Source organism: Pungitius pungitius, chromosome 6 (assembly GCF_949316345.1).
Source record: "Pungitius pungitius chromosome 6, fPunPun2.1, whole genome shotgun sequence".
Lineage (NCBI taxonomy): Eukaryota > Metazoa > Chordata > Actinopteri > Perciformes > Gasterosteidae > Pungitius > Pungitius pungitius.
Genome location: NC_084905.1, coordinates 16259505 through 16274952, shown reverse-complemented (window position 1 = coordinate 16274952; position 15448 = coordinate 16259505). Strand labels below are relative to the sequence as shown.

Here is a 15448-nt window from a genome sequence, read left to right as displayed (position 1 = left end):
GCAGCAGTACGGAATAAGGTAATAATGTAAAGTGTTTTTTCTGGTTTTATTTACTATCTTTTAAAACTAGCGGCGGAAGCGAGGAGCTACATCCCACCTGGTAGAAGCCATTAGCGCTGCTAGCAGCTTCTACACGCTCTACTGGAGCCAAGTGCTGGGATCGATTGCTTCTGTCTCGCTCCTCTATTTGACCAATCCTGCTCAAGAATGAGGTTCGGACCCCCTGAACTCATTTACATACCGACACAGAAATACAGGCATAAAGAAATGAAGAAATACAGAAATGTAGAAATAAATGTAGAAATCGATTTATTTGATTATGTTCTGTTTAGGTGTAAACTTTTATTAATACATTAATGTATTTATTATTTTATATAAGCATTTATTCATACGGGTATTCACGCATTCATTTATACATTTATTTAAACTTCATTTTTAGTCCTCCATAGAGCAACAGTTGTAAGTGTGAGAAAAAATCAGGAAGGTAAAGCACAACTTCATAAGCATTGTATTTGCCACAAGTTGGTTCCACACATTTAGTCAACTCTATGATACAAAACAAGTAAAAACAGCTGAAACAATCATCCAATCCACTTTTGTAAACGTTCACCTTACAAAGAAAGCATACAGCATGGGATACATTTACTCCCAAAACTATCCAGCAATGCAAAATGGAAAAAAAAGCTTTTACATAAAACCTATAGAAAATCTTAAGCAGCATTTCGCTCAGCATAAATGCAGGCTACAGGATGGTACAAAATGCACACTGTGCAAGTAAAGACGTCTTTAAAACCAAACTGAGGAGGTTCAGTATGGATAAAGATTTCCAAACCACTTACATGTATCCTTTGATACGCAATGCATAGGATGAGATAGCATTTCAACAAATGCCCCACACTGCAACACAAAGCATGTGTTTGGCAATGATACTTATCAAGCATTTGGATAAAGCTTAGTGATTTGAAGAAAAAAAACATACAGTACATCAGCCATGGTATACCCTTGAAAAAAACTGTGTCTAAAATAGCCCAACTCAGATAGCATACTGCTTCGGCTGCTTCTTCAAGCTCATAGATCTTTCAGTTTGCGAAATTACATGAGTGGCTCTGTTGTTGAGGAGTCTGCATTCATGAAGTACATCTGGAGAAAAGTAAATGTAGGAAAATGTTATTTATTGTACCACATTGGAAATAGAATACATCTAAATTTGATTGTTTACTGTAGATCAAATGCAACTTCTTTTAATGGCTCTGCAAAGAACTACTTACCGTTAAACTGTTTGTAAGCTTCTTCAATAATGGCATTATTTGATCGTTTTATCTCCCAGTAATTATCCTCCACCCATGGTTTGCAATCGGAATGTTCAACAAGCTGTCCGTTCTTGTACAAACCAGCTAGATATTAATATAAAAAACAGTTAAGTCACATTTCACTTAAATAATAAAACGTTTACCATTGTAAGTGCATTACAGACATATCAGGTGCACCACTGGACAATAAATACCTTTTTCCACAACTGACAGATTAATAGATGTGTATTAATGAATTATTAGTCATAATATAGTCACACACTAATTAACCAAAATACCTTTGATGGTATCATCAATGTCTTTGCATAATTGGTACAAGTCACTCCCACGTCCGACCACTCTTTCGCCTACAGTTCAGAAACAGATACAAAAATGTAACAAGAGTCTGGGAGTTAACGTTATGCAAGAAACTAAAAGAATAAAAACACATATCTTACCATCCAGCACTTTGATGTTGGGGAACATCTCCAGAACTATATTTCTATATGCAGAGTTCCTGCACACTGTGCACAGAGAAAGTAATTGTGAGGTCTCTTATCAAAGTTCTCTTATTGCATTCACAGGGATGTTTGAAATATAAAGTCACAAATAAATTACCTGGATTACTATAATTGTATGTGTGGTCTTTAAGACGTATATTTTCCAGCTTTCTCAAAGGCTGAAGGCAGTGTAGGCTCTCAATGCTGTTGAAAAACATAACCAATGAGAGATGCTTTTTACACAAACAATTCAGGAAATATATTATTCAAAAAATAACAAAACGTTACAATCTATCAATGAGATTGCATTGCCTGTATAAAATGTAATTACTGAAATATTAATAATATTATTCATCAGGTGTAAGTGATATTACAATACCTGGATATGATATTACCAGCCAAGTTTAAATGCTGTAAACTTTCACAACTGCGCAAGGGCTCTGTAAGCACAAAAGCAATAACAATGCCATAACACATTTAATTATAGACATGACAGAGATTTTCCTTACAAGTGAAACCACTAAAGAATGTTGTGTTCTTGAAATCTTACCTAAATTGGAAATCCTGTTGGCAGATAAACCGAGAACAGAAAGAAGACGCAGAGATGCTAGAGGGGCTAAATTTGTGATGTTATTTGCAGAGAGGTCCAGTTTCTCTAAACTCATACACTCTCCAAGGCATCCAAGATCATGGATTCCTGTAAGACATACACGCAACCAACTATTACAAACAATAACGCATCTTAAACAGAGCATTAACAGGAGACACACTGATTTCATTCTTACCAAGACCTCTCAATTTGAGGAACAGTATGGACTCCAAATCGAATTCTCCAGTACGTGACTTGAGCAGCACAGCAGTGATCTTCTCACAGTCGGCCTCTGAAAGAATCAAGAGAACAAGCCACGTTCACCTTTCTTTTCCTACATGTGCAGAGAAATCCTTGTGTCCTTAGTTGTGACTCAGCTCCCCAGAAGCAGAATGCTGCTATTTGCAGAGGAACAATCCAACAACCCATGAAATCATGCTCTGAATAGTAAATACCAATTCAAGCGGACCAGGAATATCGTTATCTGGCAGCATGCTGAGCTTTTCCTCTAGCTCTGTTGAGAAGGGACACAAACAGGCAGATGTGCTGTGTGTGTGTGTGTGTGTTGTATATGATGCTTGACATTCACAACCATGAATAACAGGAGTTATATTTGGCTTAATTTCCTCGGGCAGAATTAAGTCCCCAACTCCAACTACACATGACTACACTATGAAACACAGAGTGACGGGTTGAGGATAAATAATCATACCGGGGTTATTTTATTCACAATTCATTCGGTTATATTTTTAGATACAACTTAACGTTACATCACCTTAGGAATGTACTTATGAAAATGCAAACGACAGGACTGCGAGGGATGGTACTTTAAACCCTTGTACAAAAAGGGGGGAACAGTCTCGCGTGGGATAAGCAGGGCCATTGAATACATGTAGAAACTCATGCACATGAACGTAGAAAGCAACAACCGTGCTGGTGTTTAGCTTAGCACCAGTAGATGCTGTTAGCTAATGTTAATAGCTGCCTGTATCTTCGGCTGCGTGATTTCACGGGGACGATGCAGCCGGATGAGAGTGGGTGGGTGGGTTAGTTCACGGGGATGGTAATTGTTCGTTATTCTTCTGACGGTGACAACACGTAACATGTTATGCAACGGAACGATACGCGGTCAGCTAAAGCCGCGGCTAGCCGGCTAGCTAGCACGCGCTGCTCGTCGCTAGCGTAGCAACAAGCTACGCGTCACAACTTACCTTGGTCTTTATCTCGCTTTGACTCCATCGCGGGGCAACTTTGGCGCTTTGGAAGCTACTTATCGCAATAAATGAAGCGACGGCTTTTAAAGCAAGTGATGGAAAAGGCAGTGGTTGTTTTTGGGGGGGAGAGGGGGTGAAATGTGAAATAGGCATCTGCCCTGGAGTGCAGTGTGATAGCACGCAGGTGGATTAAACGGACTTCAGTGTCTGCAGCCCAAAGCGAGATGCTGTGTTACAGAGATACAGGGATACATGGTTGCGTTATTTGCTACGTGGTGTGTCTGTGCAACAGGTTCGTTTGCAAGTTTTAATCTGTGCACAGCGATGAGAATTGATTTAACCTTTGTCAATTTCACAATTAGTGAAATCGACAGGATGGAAAATAAATGAGCATGTGAAGTGTAATCCAATCAGCGGTGAAATATTCCATGCAAATATGTAATTCTATTATGAGTACATATGTTTTAAAAAGAAACGACCAATATGAAAACAGGTGTAATGTATATATAATAAAATGCCCAGGTGTCTTTCCGGGGTTTGTGTTAGTGCATGTACACATTGCCAGTAAAGGGACATAACTTTGTTTATTCACTCAGGTTGAGTATTTTTATCCCACTGGCACATTTCGGAAGGCAGAATGATCATACACCACCATTGTATAAATATTGGAAGTTGTTGACATGCTACAACTGCATACACATAACATAAGCAGCAATCAATTTCACGTTTTGGTTTCCTCACCGTTAAGCAAACCACCACAACCCGTAGATGGCGTGTTAACGACCGGGTCCTTGATTATGTCTTTAATTATTTATTTGTATAGCTGAGTTCCCATTGGTTCTCCCAACTCAAGAGAACAGCAGCGGGGCGCAGATCCGTCTGCAGCTCCACGTCTCCGCACACAAGCCTCCGACTCCGCTCTCCCACTTTCGGACCGGGTCCTGTGCGGAGACCGGGTCTGCCGCGGACCCCCTAAATGCCTTTCATTGAGAAGAGGCTTCGGACGTTCAGCGCAGTGAATGTGTTAACATGGGCAACAAGCAAACGATCTTTACCGACGAGCAACTCGATGCCTACCAGGTAAGTCTACCTGCAGATGGTTGGTCCAGCTTTGGCTACTAAATCCAAAAACACGTGACAGAGTGTGTACATGTACTCTGAGTAAAGGATGAGGCTTGTACATCTTTGCAATGCTTGTAGTTATTAAGGGGTCGGTGTTAATTAGACTTTTCATGTTTTTAGGTGTGGGTGTTTAAAGACTTCATTGCAGGAATTGTTATACATCATCATCTTTCCTGATATTATCCTGGTGTGTTGATTTTACAGGGTAAAGCAAAGTACCCAATGTTTGCTGAGATAGGAAAAGGCAAATGGATGAATATTGATCATTGCTCTATATACATCTATATATACGATAGATGGCTTTATCTATACACATTACATAGGCAATAATACATTTCCCAAAAGTGTTTCCTACTGTTTAACTATTGTAATGTATACGTCTCAATGGCTGCAAATAGCAGACGGTTTTGATTCCACTGCAAACCGGTGGATTTGGTTTCACTGTTTGATAAGATCTGGCACTTTGTTTCCTGTAACAATGGTCCAGGTTTTCCTGGGAGGAAAGGCACCTTTGAGTGCACAGGTTTATCATGGGATAAGGTGTGGACTTAATAATTGATGTCGAACCGGTTTGACGTGCTGTGAAACTCTACTCTCAGGAGACAGCCTCTCTGGTTACTCTACTGCTCCTTAAAACCTTATCAACACACCTTGGGGTTGCATTAGTTCCTGTCTTGGCCGCAATACGTATTTAATAGGATTACATATGGTACAACTGATATCAACTGAGTGAACTTGTTTGTTTCGTTGTTTACCAGTCACCAATTTACTGATGTTGTAATCTAACATGTTTGAAACAAGTATACGATGAATAGATATCGCTTTACAAGTACAATGATCATTTACTCCGATTGCCTCGGTAGGGTTTTGAGTGGATAGATCTGTCCCTAGAACTCAGCTGGCTTCGCTTTGCTTCTCACACTCATGAACGCGGCTCAGACTACAGCGGCAAATGTAAAGTGAAGGGCCTTGTGTGGGGCTTGATGTTGTGTGTGACAAATACATGACGTCACAGTTAACCAAACAACATTTTCTCAAACATGCTTAGTTCTCATATTTGTCTTTTGACTTGTTGTTTTTTCCCTCGTTGCAGGACTGTACGTTTTTCACCCGCAAAGAAATTCTGCGGTAAGATTTGTTTTTAATCAATTGTGTCTCTTTATTTCGATGCATATCTGATAGATGTGAGGTTTTTTTTTCTTATTTAACCAGCACATAGACTTTAGCTAACCGTGGGCTCTGAAATGGGCTTTAAACCACCAGCATGACATGTAGTTATGTATTTTGAAACACAAACCATACTTTCATTACAAGGGATTGTATGGAAAGGATTACAAAATTAAGAAATCCTAAATCATTTATTATTTAATCTATAACTTATCTTCTTGTAGCTCCACATCAACTTAACACCTCAACAAATACAAAGTCTGCAGCATCACAACCAGCATCAAGATCCAAAGTCACTGCTCCCAATGTCACATCAATGTGTTCATCGAGGTTTAAATCTAACGGTGTTTGTCAATGAATCTCTAGAAGGTTCTGTCCTGTAGCGTCAGTATGTTACATAAACCTCTGAATGTCACGTTGACCTTTTGACGCTGGTGTTGTTTTCAGTGTCGCGTTTCTACCTCATTCTACACGTGCAACTGCAACAACATGAAATAAATAAACATGAAATAACTATAATCTACTCTTAGTGATTTGGTGAAGGTGTCATGACCCAGTGAGCCTCATAATTTCTCTCCAACTGTCACTCCCCCCTTTGGTGAAATGCATATATTATACAAATGTCATGGTTTTCTTTTTAATGGCATTGACCAAAGATGCTCATGTTCCAGGATCTTTTTTCATTGTTTCTAGATGTAGCTACTTAAATCAATTAAAAACTTAAGAATGTTGCAGTGTAACATAAAAAGGATGAGAGTTGTTACAGGAATTTTGGGTGGTTTGTACAGTAAAGGTTGTCTTTTAAATTATATCTAAAACAAAAGTCTTCATGCCTTCTAAAATTACACAAACTACCAAGAACTAATTAAGGATTAATATTCCTATTACAACATTACATTTCAAATGGTTCTACATTTATTTTTATTTGTCAAATAGATAGGATAGAATCAGTCCATTCAATTAAATGCACATATGCATAAATATGTTGTCTCTTGTAATCTTAATTTTAATCAAAGTTATTATTTAACATCTGTATGTTTTTACGTTTCTCATCTTCTGTACATCACAAGCATGTGAATCTAAACTTTTTAAATTTTTTATTCTAGCTTGCACGCCAGATACCATGAGCTGGCTCCACACCTTGTACCAATGGACTACACCAATGATCCTGATTGTAAAGTGCCTTTAGCCTTAATAGTCAACATGCCAGAGTTGAAGGTAAAAAGAATCCTTCTTTAACATATAACTCAGTTGTTCCTTTTTCCTGATACATCAGCTGCACTTTAGTGTTCACCAAATCGCCTTTTTTGGGATTGTGCCGTACTGACACTAAAACCAATGTGGCGCACACTCTTCGTGTGGGCAGACACCTAATCAATACACGCCCTCTTTCAGAGGACATAATGGATTTTCTAACCGTTGTCATCACTGATCCTATTGCATGACACCACACTCTTGTGAGCTTGTGAAAGTTAATGTGCCGTGAAACGCTCAGCCTTCCTGCTCAGACTGACACCCCCCCCCCCCCGCCTCCTATTTTTATGCACCTGCCGTTTGAAAAGAACATCCAGGAATATTGCATTTAGCATGATGCATAACACATTTACCTCCACCTTTCTACCACTAAGTTTCATAAGGCGCCCTCATCACAGAGAAGCTCAACGTGGCCCTTGGCTTTAAAACGGTCACATGGTCGCTGTAAGGGTAGTGGGGAGGAAGGGGGAGACCATTCAAGGCATGGTTGATGAAATCCAGACAATTCGCCATCACACAAAGTAGATGCATTTATATCTGGCTGAGTTGTAATGAGCTGTGCTGAGTTGACCCGATGATTCAGTCACCGACATGTCTCCGGATGTGCAGTTAGAAAAGGCGTTGCCCAACGAGGCTGCTGGCTGTTTATGCAAATGGTTCATTTAGCTGATGTTGTATTGCGCTTGAGTCAGCCCTTTTCCCTCAAACCCTGTGATCAGCAGAAAAGCGCCTACCAGTTTATACCACTGTGATATATGTGAAACAGAATGTAAAAGTACTACATCTTATAGCTACATAAAAGTATCTAAATGTTGAATCCCTCTTCATCTGTAGGAGAACCCGTTCTGCAACAGGATCGTAGAGTCTTTCTCCGAGGACGGGATGGGGAATCTCAGCTTCAATGAATTTGTGGACATGTTCTCTGTCCTGAGTGAAATGGCTCCGAGGGAGCTCAAGGCGATATATGCCTTCAAAATATACGGTAGGGAGGAATGTTTTGACCACATTCCATTATAATTTTTTTAATTTAAAAACTGATCATACAAACAGGTTTTGTTGTGGATGTGCTCCGCCCACAGATTACAATGTGGATAATTTCCTGTGCAAAGAGGACCTGGAAAAGACTCTGAATAAGCTGACGAAGGAGGAGTTGACTCCTGAGGAGGTGCAGCTTGTGTGTGAGAAAGCCATCGAGGAGGCGGACTTAGACGGAGACCACAAACTCTCCTTTGCTGACTTTGAAAACATGATTACGAGGGCTCCGGACTTTTTAAGGTGATCAAATGTTTAATAAATTTGTCAACACATATATATACCTCATTCTATATGACAAGCAATGGACTTTATAAAATCAGAAATTTCCTCCATTAGTCCGCACCGTACTTACAGTTTTCATTTACCAGATGACTGATAAGATAATATAATAAAATAATAATTTGCTCTTATTTTACGGCCAGCGTAACAATCAATTAAATCCTGAAGCAACACTTTGCACATTTACATATTTGAATCTCCGCACTGGAAAACTGAACACATCTATTCCGGATTCCTGTTTGTTTATTGCCCCCGTTTACAGTAACTCGTTGTCTTAACTCACTCATATCGTCTCTCGTGTCACCTCAGTACCTTCCATATACGAATCTGAGAGGGCGCCATGGAAGGCCGACGGCGTGGTGAACCTCAGGACTCTACCTGCAGCCTGTCATTGCCACAGCAAAGTGCCTGTCTCCCACCCCCACGTTCAAAACAATCTGACCTCCTCAAGCAAAATACAGGTTGAAGCCGAATTCCAAGGAACGGTTATTTCTAGATGAAAATGTATTTTCCTTTTACCACCGATGAAAGGGCTTAACCTAGACTGGTCTCCTGTTGGGAGAAAGACTACGTGTTCCACATTTTAAGGTGGAATCAGTGAGTCAGTGAAACAAGTGTGAAAACAGCCAGATTCTGGATTGATGCCTAAAAAGCTCGTCTACCTACAGAATATTGCACATGCGATACTCCCACCTCTTCCTTCCTACACGACAGATATTTAGTCTTCATAAGGCAAAGGAAAAAGGTTGAAAATGAAATCAAAGCGGAGGAGCAGGAAACAAGTTTCCACAGATATTTTTTACAAGCTCTAGAATATACAGAAATGCAGTGTATTGCTTTTAACATTTTGAGTTTTGTTTTTTTTGCATGTGTAAGCGATGATGAAGACAATCATATCTTGCTGTTCTCCAGTTAGATGAAGGGCTCTGTTGTCTGAACAAATGTTGCTAGCTTTCTTCTGCCTCAGCCATTATCATGACGTGTTATACACAGCCATCTTTTGGATAAACATGTTACATGTGTTTTATGTGACCTCAGACATATATATGTCTTAGAATAAATGTGTTTTTCTGTCTTGATTCTGATTTCTTTGATGTCAATGGATATTTATGATGTCAATTGTTGTCCCTGAGAAAGCCTGCAATTATCCTTAAATACAGGAGCTCCCGTCAACCAAAATTGTATCATTACACTGTAATCAGTTCAGTAATGCCTGGCCCATACAACCCGTGAACCTCAACCCACCCATCCATGTTGACAAAGGAGCATGCACAGTAAAGATGCAGAGTGACTGCCTCTCTACATCATATGAGCAGTAATAACTTATGCCGAATGTGATCGTTAGGGTTGTGTTGCCTCAGCACTCACAAGCACGATTACATCCTGCACACACAGCCAATCTCATCGGGATAGTTGCAAAGAAAACGCTGCTGTTCCTGCCTTCTTGGCTACAGGGTACATTTGCATCGGTAATCTGTTGAGTTATGTATGAATCAAAATGGGGATGTTGGGCGGCCATAGAAAATTCTGTTAATCTGCTAAGAGTCACATCTGACATCCTTAACCGGCGGCAATGAATCGTTAGGAAGAGCTGATATTGAGTATCCTAATTAGCCTGAACGAGTGGGATGTTGAACAGTGTGCAGCCATCAGTCAGTTAGTTCGTCCCGGTTCTCCTTCATGAGGGCAGCTTCAAATATTCAGGGCAATTTATCGCTGACTGTGAGGCTCCATTAACCACTGGTCTCACAGAACATCTGTTTAATAGGTGATTCCAGCAGAGAAGCTTCTGGTAAACTGTGATACTGAAGCTGTAAAATTCCTCCGTCCTAACGGTGTGTGAAACATACTGATTTCACAGAGCAGGACCTCGTCTGATTTAATCCCGTTGGGATTTAAGAATGTGTCTTTTGATTTTAGGGGTTACGGTTACGTGTTTCAAATATTTTGGGTGTAATTCTCTTTTAATCTTACCAATCTTACTTGCTATGATGATAAAATTAGGATATGTTTGCTCTTATTCTGCATATACTGAACATGGCGCATTGTGGTATTCACAGGTGCAGAAACCCATTGATACACAAACAGGTTTGTCTGTTTTAAGAAGTCACTCTTTATCATCTTTATTTAAGTTAATGTAAAGTTATTGTTGATCCTACAAGCTGAATGATTTGGTATTTTAATAAGTTATAATATCTTGGTTTACTTTCAGGGGAAACATCTTTTCCACCCATGTTCAACTAAAACTGCATGCATCTGTTCCTGTTTGTAAGATAACCACGACCATGAAAAGCATTCGAGTAGGAAAACTGTTACTGTGTTGATCTTAGTGCACAACGCTAGAACTATGTCTACAAAGTCAAAGGGCAGCAGATGATAGAAGATGATAAATTCCATTTCAACACATTTGACACACTTCCTCATTGCAGTCATCATGCAGACGTTGGAAATCTGTATGCAAATGAGGTTTCCTGTGAATATAATGAAGCATTGATGGTGGCAGCCTGTAAGCAAAATGTTTTTACAGATCAGTATAAAAAAAGAGTCTCTTTCTCTTTACGATCCCTTTACTAATATGCGTTTTACTGCTTTAATCTGTTGATTTGTTTAAATACAGAAAATACAAATTAAATACAGCATGATTTATTAAATAAATACATTAAAAAGCAAAAACACAGAAAATGTCATTTGAATAATGTGAGTCCACTTAAAAAAAAGGTTCCATAAGACTGTATTTTAGGCTTGACCTCTGTAGTGTCAAAGACAAACTAGTGAACTACTTTCTATTAGTGAATGGTAACATCTTCACCGCTTCTTCTTGACCTCAGGGAACAGCCATTTCCATTTATCATTCTGTAGGTAAGTAAACAAAACAAAAAAAACCTAATCAATAAATAAGATTGGATGAAAACAAAGTCACAATCAACTGCTGTTGACAACATTACTAACCTTTAACCCAAAGGCTGAGTTTTTATGTTTGGGTCGGATGTCCTCCAGAGGCTCGTATGTGTTGCAGTTGGGTTCGGGTGTCGCTGTCTCCTTGTGGCCGGGAATCCACTCGTACGTGTTCTCGTGAGGGGAAAACGCCGCGGGGACCTCGGCGTACCTGGCCGCAGGGGACGTAGTGGTGGGGGGACTACCGGGCCTGCCGGCCAGAAGGTAGAGCGCGCTGTCGCCCGCGTGGTCCAGGCTGTGGCTGCTGCTCGAGTCCGTCGCCTCCGGCAGCGGCCTGGAGCCGGCGGTTTCTCTGACGGGCTTGGGGGAGAGCCTCGGGGGAGTGAGGGGCGACGCCCTCAGCCGGTACGACTGCTCCCCGTCGGAGGTGTTGTCCAGAAGTGGTAGAGATCTGCTCTTGCTGTCCAGCAGGCCGAGCTGAGAGTAAACAGACTCGGCTGCGGATGGAGAACTACACCTGCTCCGGTCCTGCGCCGAGGACCTCTCGGCTCTCCCGACCGTATCTCCTTGGGGATTGTCCTGGGACACGTGTTGGAATATCGGGATCTCCCTGGGCGATTGCTTTTTGAGCTCGGCGTACAGAGCCCTGTCCGGGTCATTAGGCGGGTCACCGGAAACTGGCCTGTTCCTCCGAGGCAACGGTGGCACCACCTGTTTTACACAACAAGACAGGTTCTTCAAGTCAGCTTGGAGGTGTGAGCACAACAACGGTCTCTGTGTGCTCTCTAGATTGGAATATTCTTCCAGAATATACCGGGATATACTCGCCTCCTGGGTCCTGTTGCCCTTTGGGGGCCGTGCCGGTGGCTGCTCTGAGGCAGAGTTGATCAGCGGTTTTCGTTTGGGCTTCACAGCTTTGGCGGTGGCCACAGGTTCCTCTTTGGGGCTGACCTGGATGAAATCATAGAGCTGTTCATCCAGTGCCTGCCGGGAACAAAGCACCAGTTAGATCTGTATTCTCGATTTGTCCTTACTAGAGGAAAGAGATTGAGAGGGTTATTTATCTCACCTCAAAACACGAAGATGCCAGGTACTCTCCAAAGGGCTGAATGGGGCTCGACTTGTAGTACTCTATGAGATCAGCGACTGAGTCGTGTTGCTCGGTGTCTCCACACACCACAAACTTCCCCGATTCACTTTGGTTTATCACAAAATGCCTACACCGATCCCCCCCCCTGCAACAGGAAATTTAAATCGATTGATTAATAAGCACATGTAAAAACTAGTTTGATTGAAATCACTGAAATAAGATAAGTAGTTAAGTAAAAAAAGTTTCATTCTGAGCTCTTAATTAACACTCATTTCATATTTTACTTCAATATATATATATATATATATATATATTACATATCATATTTATAGCATAAGCATGCATTGTTATGAATGAAAATAAATGTAATGTATTGTATAGAGCAGTGATTCTCAACTGGTGGGTCGCGGACCCGTTTTTAATGGGTACCGGGCCTTTGCATGGGAAAATAAAAATTAGAATATCAAAAAATCACCAAAAAATTCATCCTGTGATTTTATTTTGAAGGGACTTTTTTAATGCAGCAGTGTCATTATTTTTGCTGGCTCGTCTGTCTGTTTTCAGCAGCGTGTGCCAGGTTGGGTCAAACCATTCTGATATGGGAGAGACATTGGGTTTTTAGGATAATTAAACATCCTGAATATAAAATTTAGCTTATGAACTTGATTTTGAATACATTTGAGAAGTTGAGAATGTTCCTCGATTTGGGTCGCGGCTTGTCATTAAGGGGTGATGGTGGGTCCCGGAGCCAGACCAGTTGAGAACCACTGGTATAGAGAGCAAATCTTTTGAACAAAGTCTAAAATGTTTAATTTCAAAATAAGTTGGCTAAAGAACCGTTGTTGTTCGGATCCAACTACTACTCACTTATAAGACAGTATGTATCCCATGGCCTTGTCACTGAGGCGGATCAGGAAACAGCCCAGCTCCTTTTCCCTGAGTATGTCTTCAGCCTCCCTGGAAATGTTACAACTTTAAAAAAAAAAACTGAAAAGAGCTTCCAGAAAGCCCAATTTTGACTTGAGTTTACAGGAACAACAAGGCGGATCACGTAATTCCCCTCAGACATTTCTTTTCATCACAGGAAAATCCATTTGGTTTCAGGTCTTTTTCATAAACTTGTCATCTACCTATACACTGGTTCTGTAGGTGTTTACTGTGTTTCTGCCATAGGATGGGTCTTAAATGTCTGCTATACTAAGCAGAGGTTGATGTATAGCTTAAGTTAAACACATTTTCAATTTTTTTTCTTCACAATCAAAATTCACCATTCATATTTAAAATGGAGCATTTTTACTACTCTGTAATGGAGTTTTTTTAGTAATTATATATTAGCACGAGTTATTGTTATTTTCAATAGAAGAATTGATTTCCACACAAAGCATTCTATTACCGAGCAATTACATTGATTTTTATCTTGTAAAACTGTAGTGATGGAAACAAACCCATAATCCCACTTGACATTTATTTTTCCCGTTTGATGAAATGTTTTCTCAAAGTATACTTACTTTCTTGTAATGAATCCCAGGAACCACGTGGGGAAGAAGCCGTTGTGGACGATGAGCGGCATTTGAGTCTCTATAAACCACTTGGAAGCCAGTTCCCTGAGTCGTCCTTCGGTCCCATCCAAATGAGAGTCAACTGTCGGTTCCCTTTGCTCCATCCTTGCTCGGCCCTTTTCGAAGCCACACAGAAAGCTGATTAACTTGATCCGCATTCATTTCGAAAACATATAAAGGCAGAGCGCATTTTAACAGACTGATTTGCTTATTTTCCAGGAAGCGTCAACAACCTAAAAGTAGCTCAACATTTCCATCGTTGCAGGAAAAGACATATTATCATGCTTATCTTGAATACACTGTTTACTATTCTTTGCTGTTAAGTGACAATATTTAACATTTTAATTTAACGTAATCAAAAATATGTAGAATTCACGATATCAAAAGTCTGTTTTCCCTCTACATACGAATAAGGCTGTTTTTTTTTTTTTCCTTTTCATCCAGTCAGACCTGTGCGTACACTCACCTACTCTGATGTAATGTCACATCGGTGCTACGGAAACTTCTACTTTGCATGGAGATTATGTTGTTAATAAGTTAGACATTGAGGCGGAAGGGGACCAGTTCTGGGGTGTGAGGTGGGAAATGTAACAGCCAGCAGTACTCACGTTGAGCAAAAACGTCCGACAGGTCCTAGAGTGAGAGGATCTTCTTTGTCTCTGGTCCTTTGTCCTGGTCCCCAACCGGCAGGTCCTCTCAGATCTGGGCTTCTGTTGTCTGTACAGCACGCAGAGGTTTCTTTCAATGCCTGGAAAGAGATAGACAAATACATGTTTATTCTCAGATGAGAGGAATTTATTTTATCTCTTCACCAACAGCTCTTGAGATTTAAATCTCAAAAGCTGTTGTTGTTGTTTTTTACTAATTGGGACGAGCTACGTACCTTTCCTTGCGAGTTCGTGGTTTGAACCTGGTGTCATTTCAGCAAACACTCAAATGCTTCTCTCAACTTCGTACCACTCTGTATCCTCCAGCCCAGGTTGTTCTGAGGGACCTCACAGTGCACCGGAGATATACACGCATGACATTTACTATTACACATATATTTCCACTGGCTTGGAAAGCACTGATGTTGGGCAACGGCACAGCAGAGCCCATGCAGCTCATTTGCGTAAAAGAGCCGCCTGAACAAAGCTGGAGCTTCCTGAAGAGAAACGGAAAGTAAGCTGTGGTTTGTGTGCATGTGAGTGCATTGGTTTTGCAACGGGAGATGTTTTACCCACAGGCTGTTTGATCACTCAAGCAGTGGGGGGGATCAGTTGCGTCAGCAGTGGATCTTCTGTTGTTTTTTTTTCACCTCGCTCTGCAATGAATTCGAGCGATTGCTCAAAAGACGGCGGCAAATGTGTGAACAAACGGAAACGTTCGGGAAGGTCTCAAAAAGTGCATAAACAAAGCTTTAACGAGATGAGATGATTCCAAGCCTTGAGTTCACGGTTGTCATGAAAACAATTG

General features: G+C 40.7%; 3 protein-coding genes across 4 annotated transcripts; 1 reads left to right on the top strand and 2 right to left on the bottom strand.

Moving 5' to 3' along the window:
- Nucleotides 1-286: 286 nt before the first annotated feature.
- Nucleotides 287-3788, bottom strand: lrrc61 (leucine rich repeat containing 61). Of its 2 annotated transcripts, none has more exons than XM_037452457.2 (9): nucleotides 3590-3788; nucleotides 2575-2670; nucleotides 2340-2486; nucleotides 2169-2229; nucleotides 1908-1993; nucleotides 1748-1813; nucleotides 1589-1657; nucleotides 1269-1394; nucleotides 287-1140 (listed from the first exon to the last, which is right to left on the bottom strand). In XM_037452457.2, exons 1-9 carry the CDS (start codon nucleotides 3615-3617, stop codon nucleotides 1034-1036), a joined length of 786 nt encoding a protein of 261 aa, XP_037308354.2. In that variant the 5' UTR covers nucleotides 3618-3788; the 3' UTR covers nucleotides 287-1033. The 2 variants fall into 2 exon arrangements, with proteins under 2 accessions (XP_037308354.2, XP_037308355.2); XM_037452458.2 differs by lacking the exon at nucleotides 3590-3788 and adding an exon at nucleotides 2834-2905.
- Nucleotides 3789-4253: 465 nt separating this feature from the next.
- Nucleotides 4254-9883, top strand: cib2 (calcium and integrin binding family member 2). The gene is made up of 6 exons (XM_037452459.2): nucleotides 4254-4672; nucleotides 5808-5842; nucleotides 6988-7099; nucleotides 7970-8117; nucleotides 8215-8410; nucleotides 8759-9883. The coding sequence occupies exons 1-6, from the start codon at nucleotides 4622-4624 to the stop codon at nucleotides 8778-8780; spliced, it is 564 nt and encodes a 187-aa protein (XP_037308356.2). The 5' UTR covers nucleotides 4254-4621; the 3' UTR covers nucleotides 8781-9883.
- Nucleotides 9884-10534: 651 nt separating this feature from the next.
- On the bottom strand, nucleotides 10535-15153 carry LOC119196221 (SH2 domain-containing protein 7-like). The gene is made up of 8 exons (XM_037451752.2): nucleotides 14877-15153; nucleotides 14602-14741; nucleotides 13943-14109; nucleotides 13302-13391; nucleotides 12414-12579; nucleotides 12173-12328; nucleotides 11399-12055; nucleotides 10535-11302 (listed from the first exon to the last, which is right to left on the bottom strand). The coding sequence occupies exons 1-8, from the start codon at nucleotides 14911-14913 to the stop codon at nucleotides 11255-11257; spliced, it is 1461 nt and encodes a 486-aa protein (XP_037307649.2). The 5' UTR covers nucleotides 14914-15153; the 3' UTR covers nucleotides 10535-11254.
- Nucleotides 15154-15448: the final 295 nt, after the last annotated feature.

Bases quoted from the DNA above. Each gene is read 5' to 3' on its own strand.
- lrrc61 (XM_037452457.2), bottom strand. From the start codon at position 3,617: ATGGAGTCAAAGCGAGATAAAGACCAAG. The intron at 2,671-3,589 runs GTAAGTTGTGAC...TGATTCTTTCAG, and splicing joins AAAGCGAGATAAAGACCAAG to AGGCCGACTGTGAGAAGATC. The intron at 1,395-1,588 runs GTATTTTGGTTA...ATTAATATCTAG, and splicing joins CATTGATGATACCATCAAAG to CTGGTTTGTACAAGAACGGA.
- cib2 (XM_037452459.2), top strand. From the start codon at position 4,622: ATGGGCAACAAGCAAACGATCTTTACCGACGAGCAACTCGATGCCTAC. The intron at 5,843-6,987 runs GTAAGATTTGTT...TTTTTATTCTAG, and splicing joins ACCCGCAAAGAAATTCTGCG to CTTGCACGCCAGATACCATG. The intron at 8,411-8,758 runs GTGATCAAATGT...GTGTCACCTCAG, and splicing joins AGGGCTCCGGACTTTTTAAG to TACCTTCCATATACGAATCT.
- LOC119196221 (XM_037451752.2), bottom strand. From the start codon at position 14,913: ATGACACCAGGTTCAAACCACGAACTCGCAAGGAAAG. The intron at 12,580-13,301 runs GTGAGTAGTAGT...TTCCTGTTGCAG, and splicing joins GGATACATACTGTCTTATAA to GGGGGGGGATCGGTGTAGGC. The intron at 11,303-11,398 runs GTTAGTAATGTT...ACTTACCTACAG, and splicing joins ACTCAGCCTTTGGGTTAAAG to AATGATAAATGGAAATGGCT.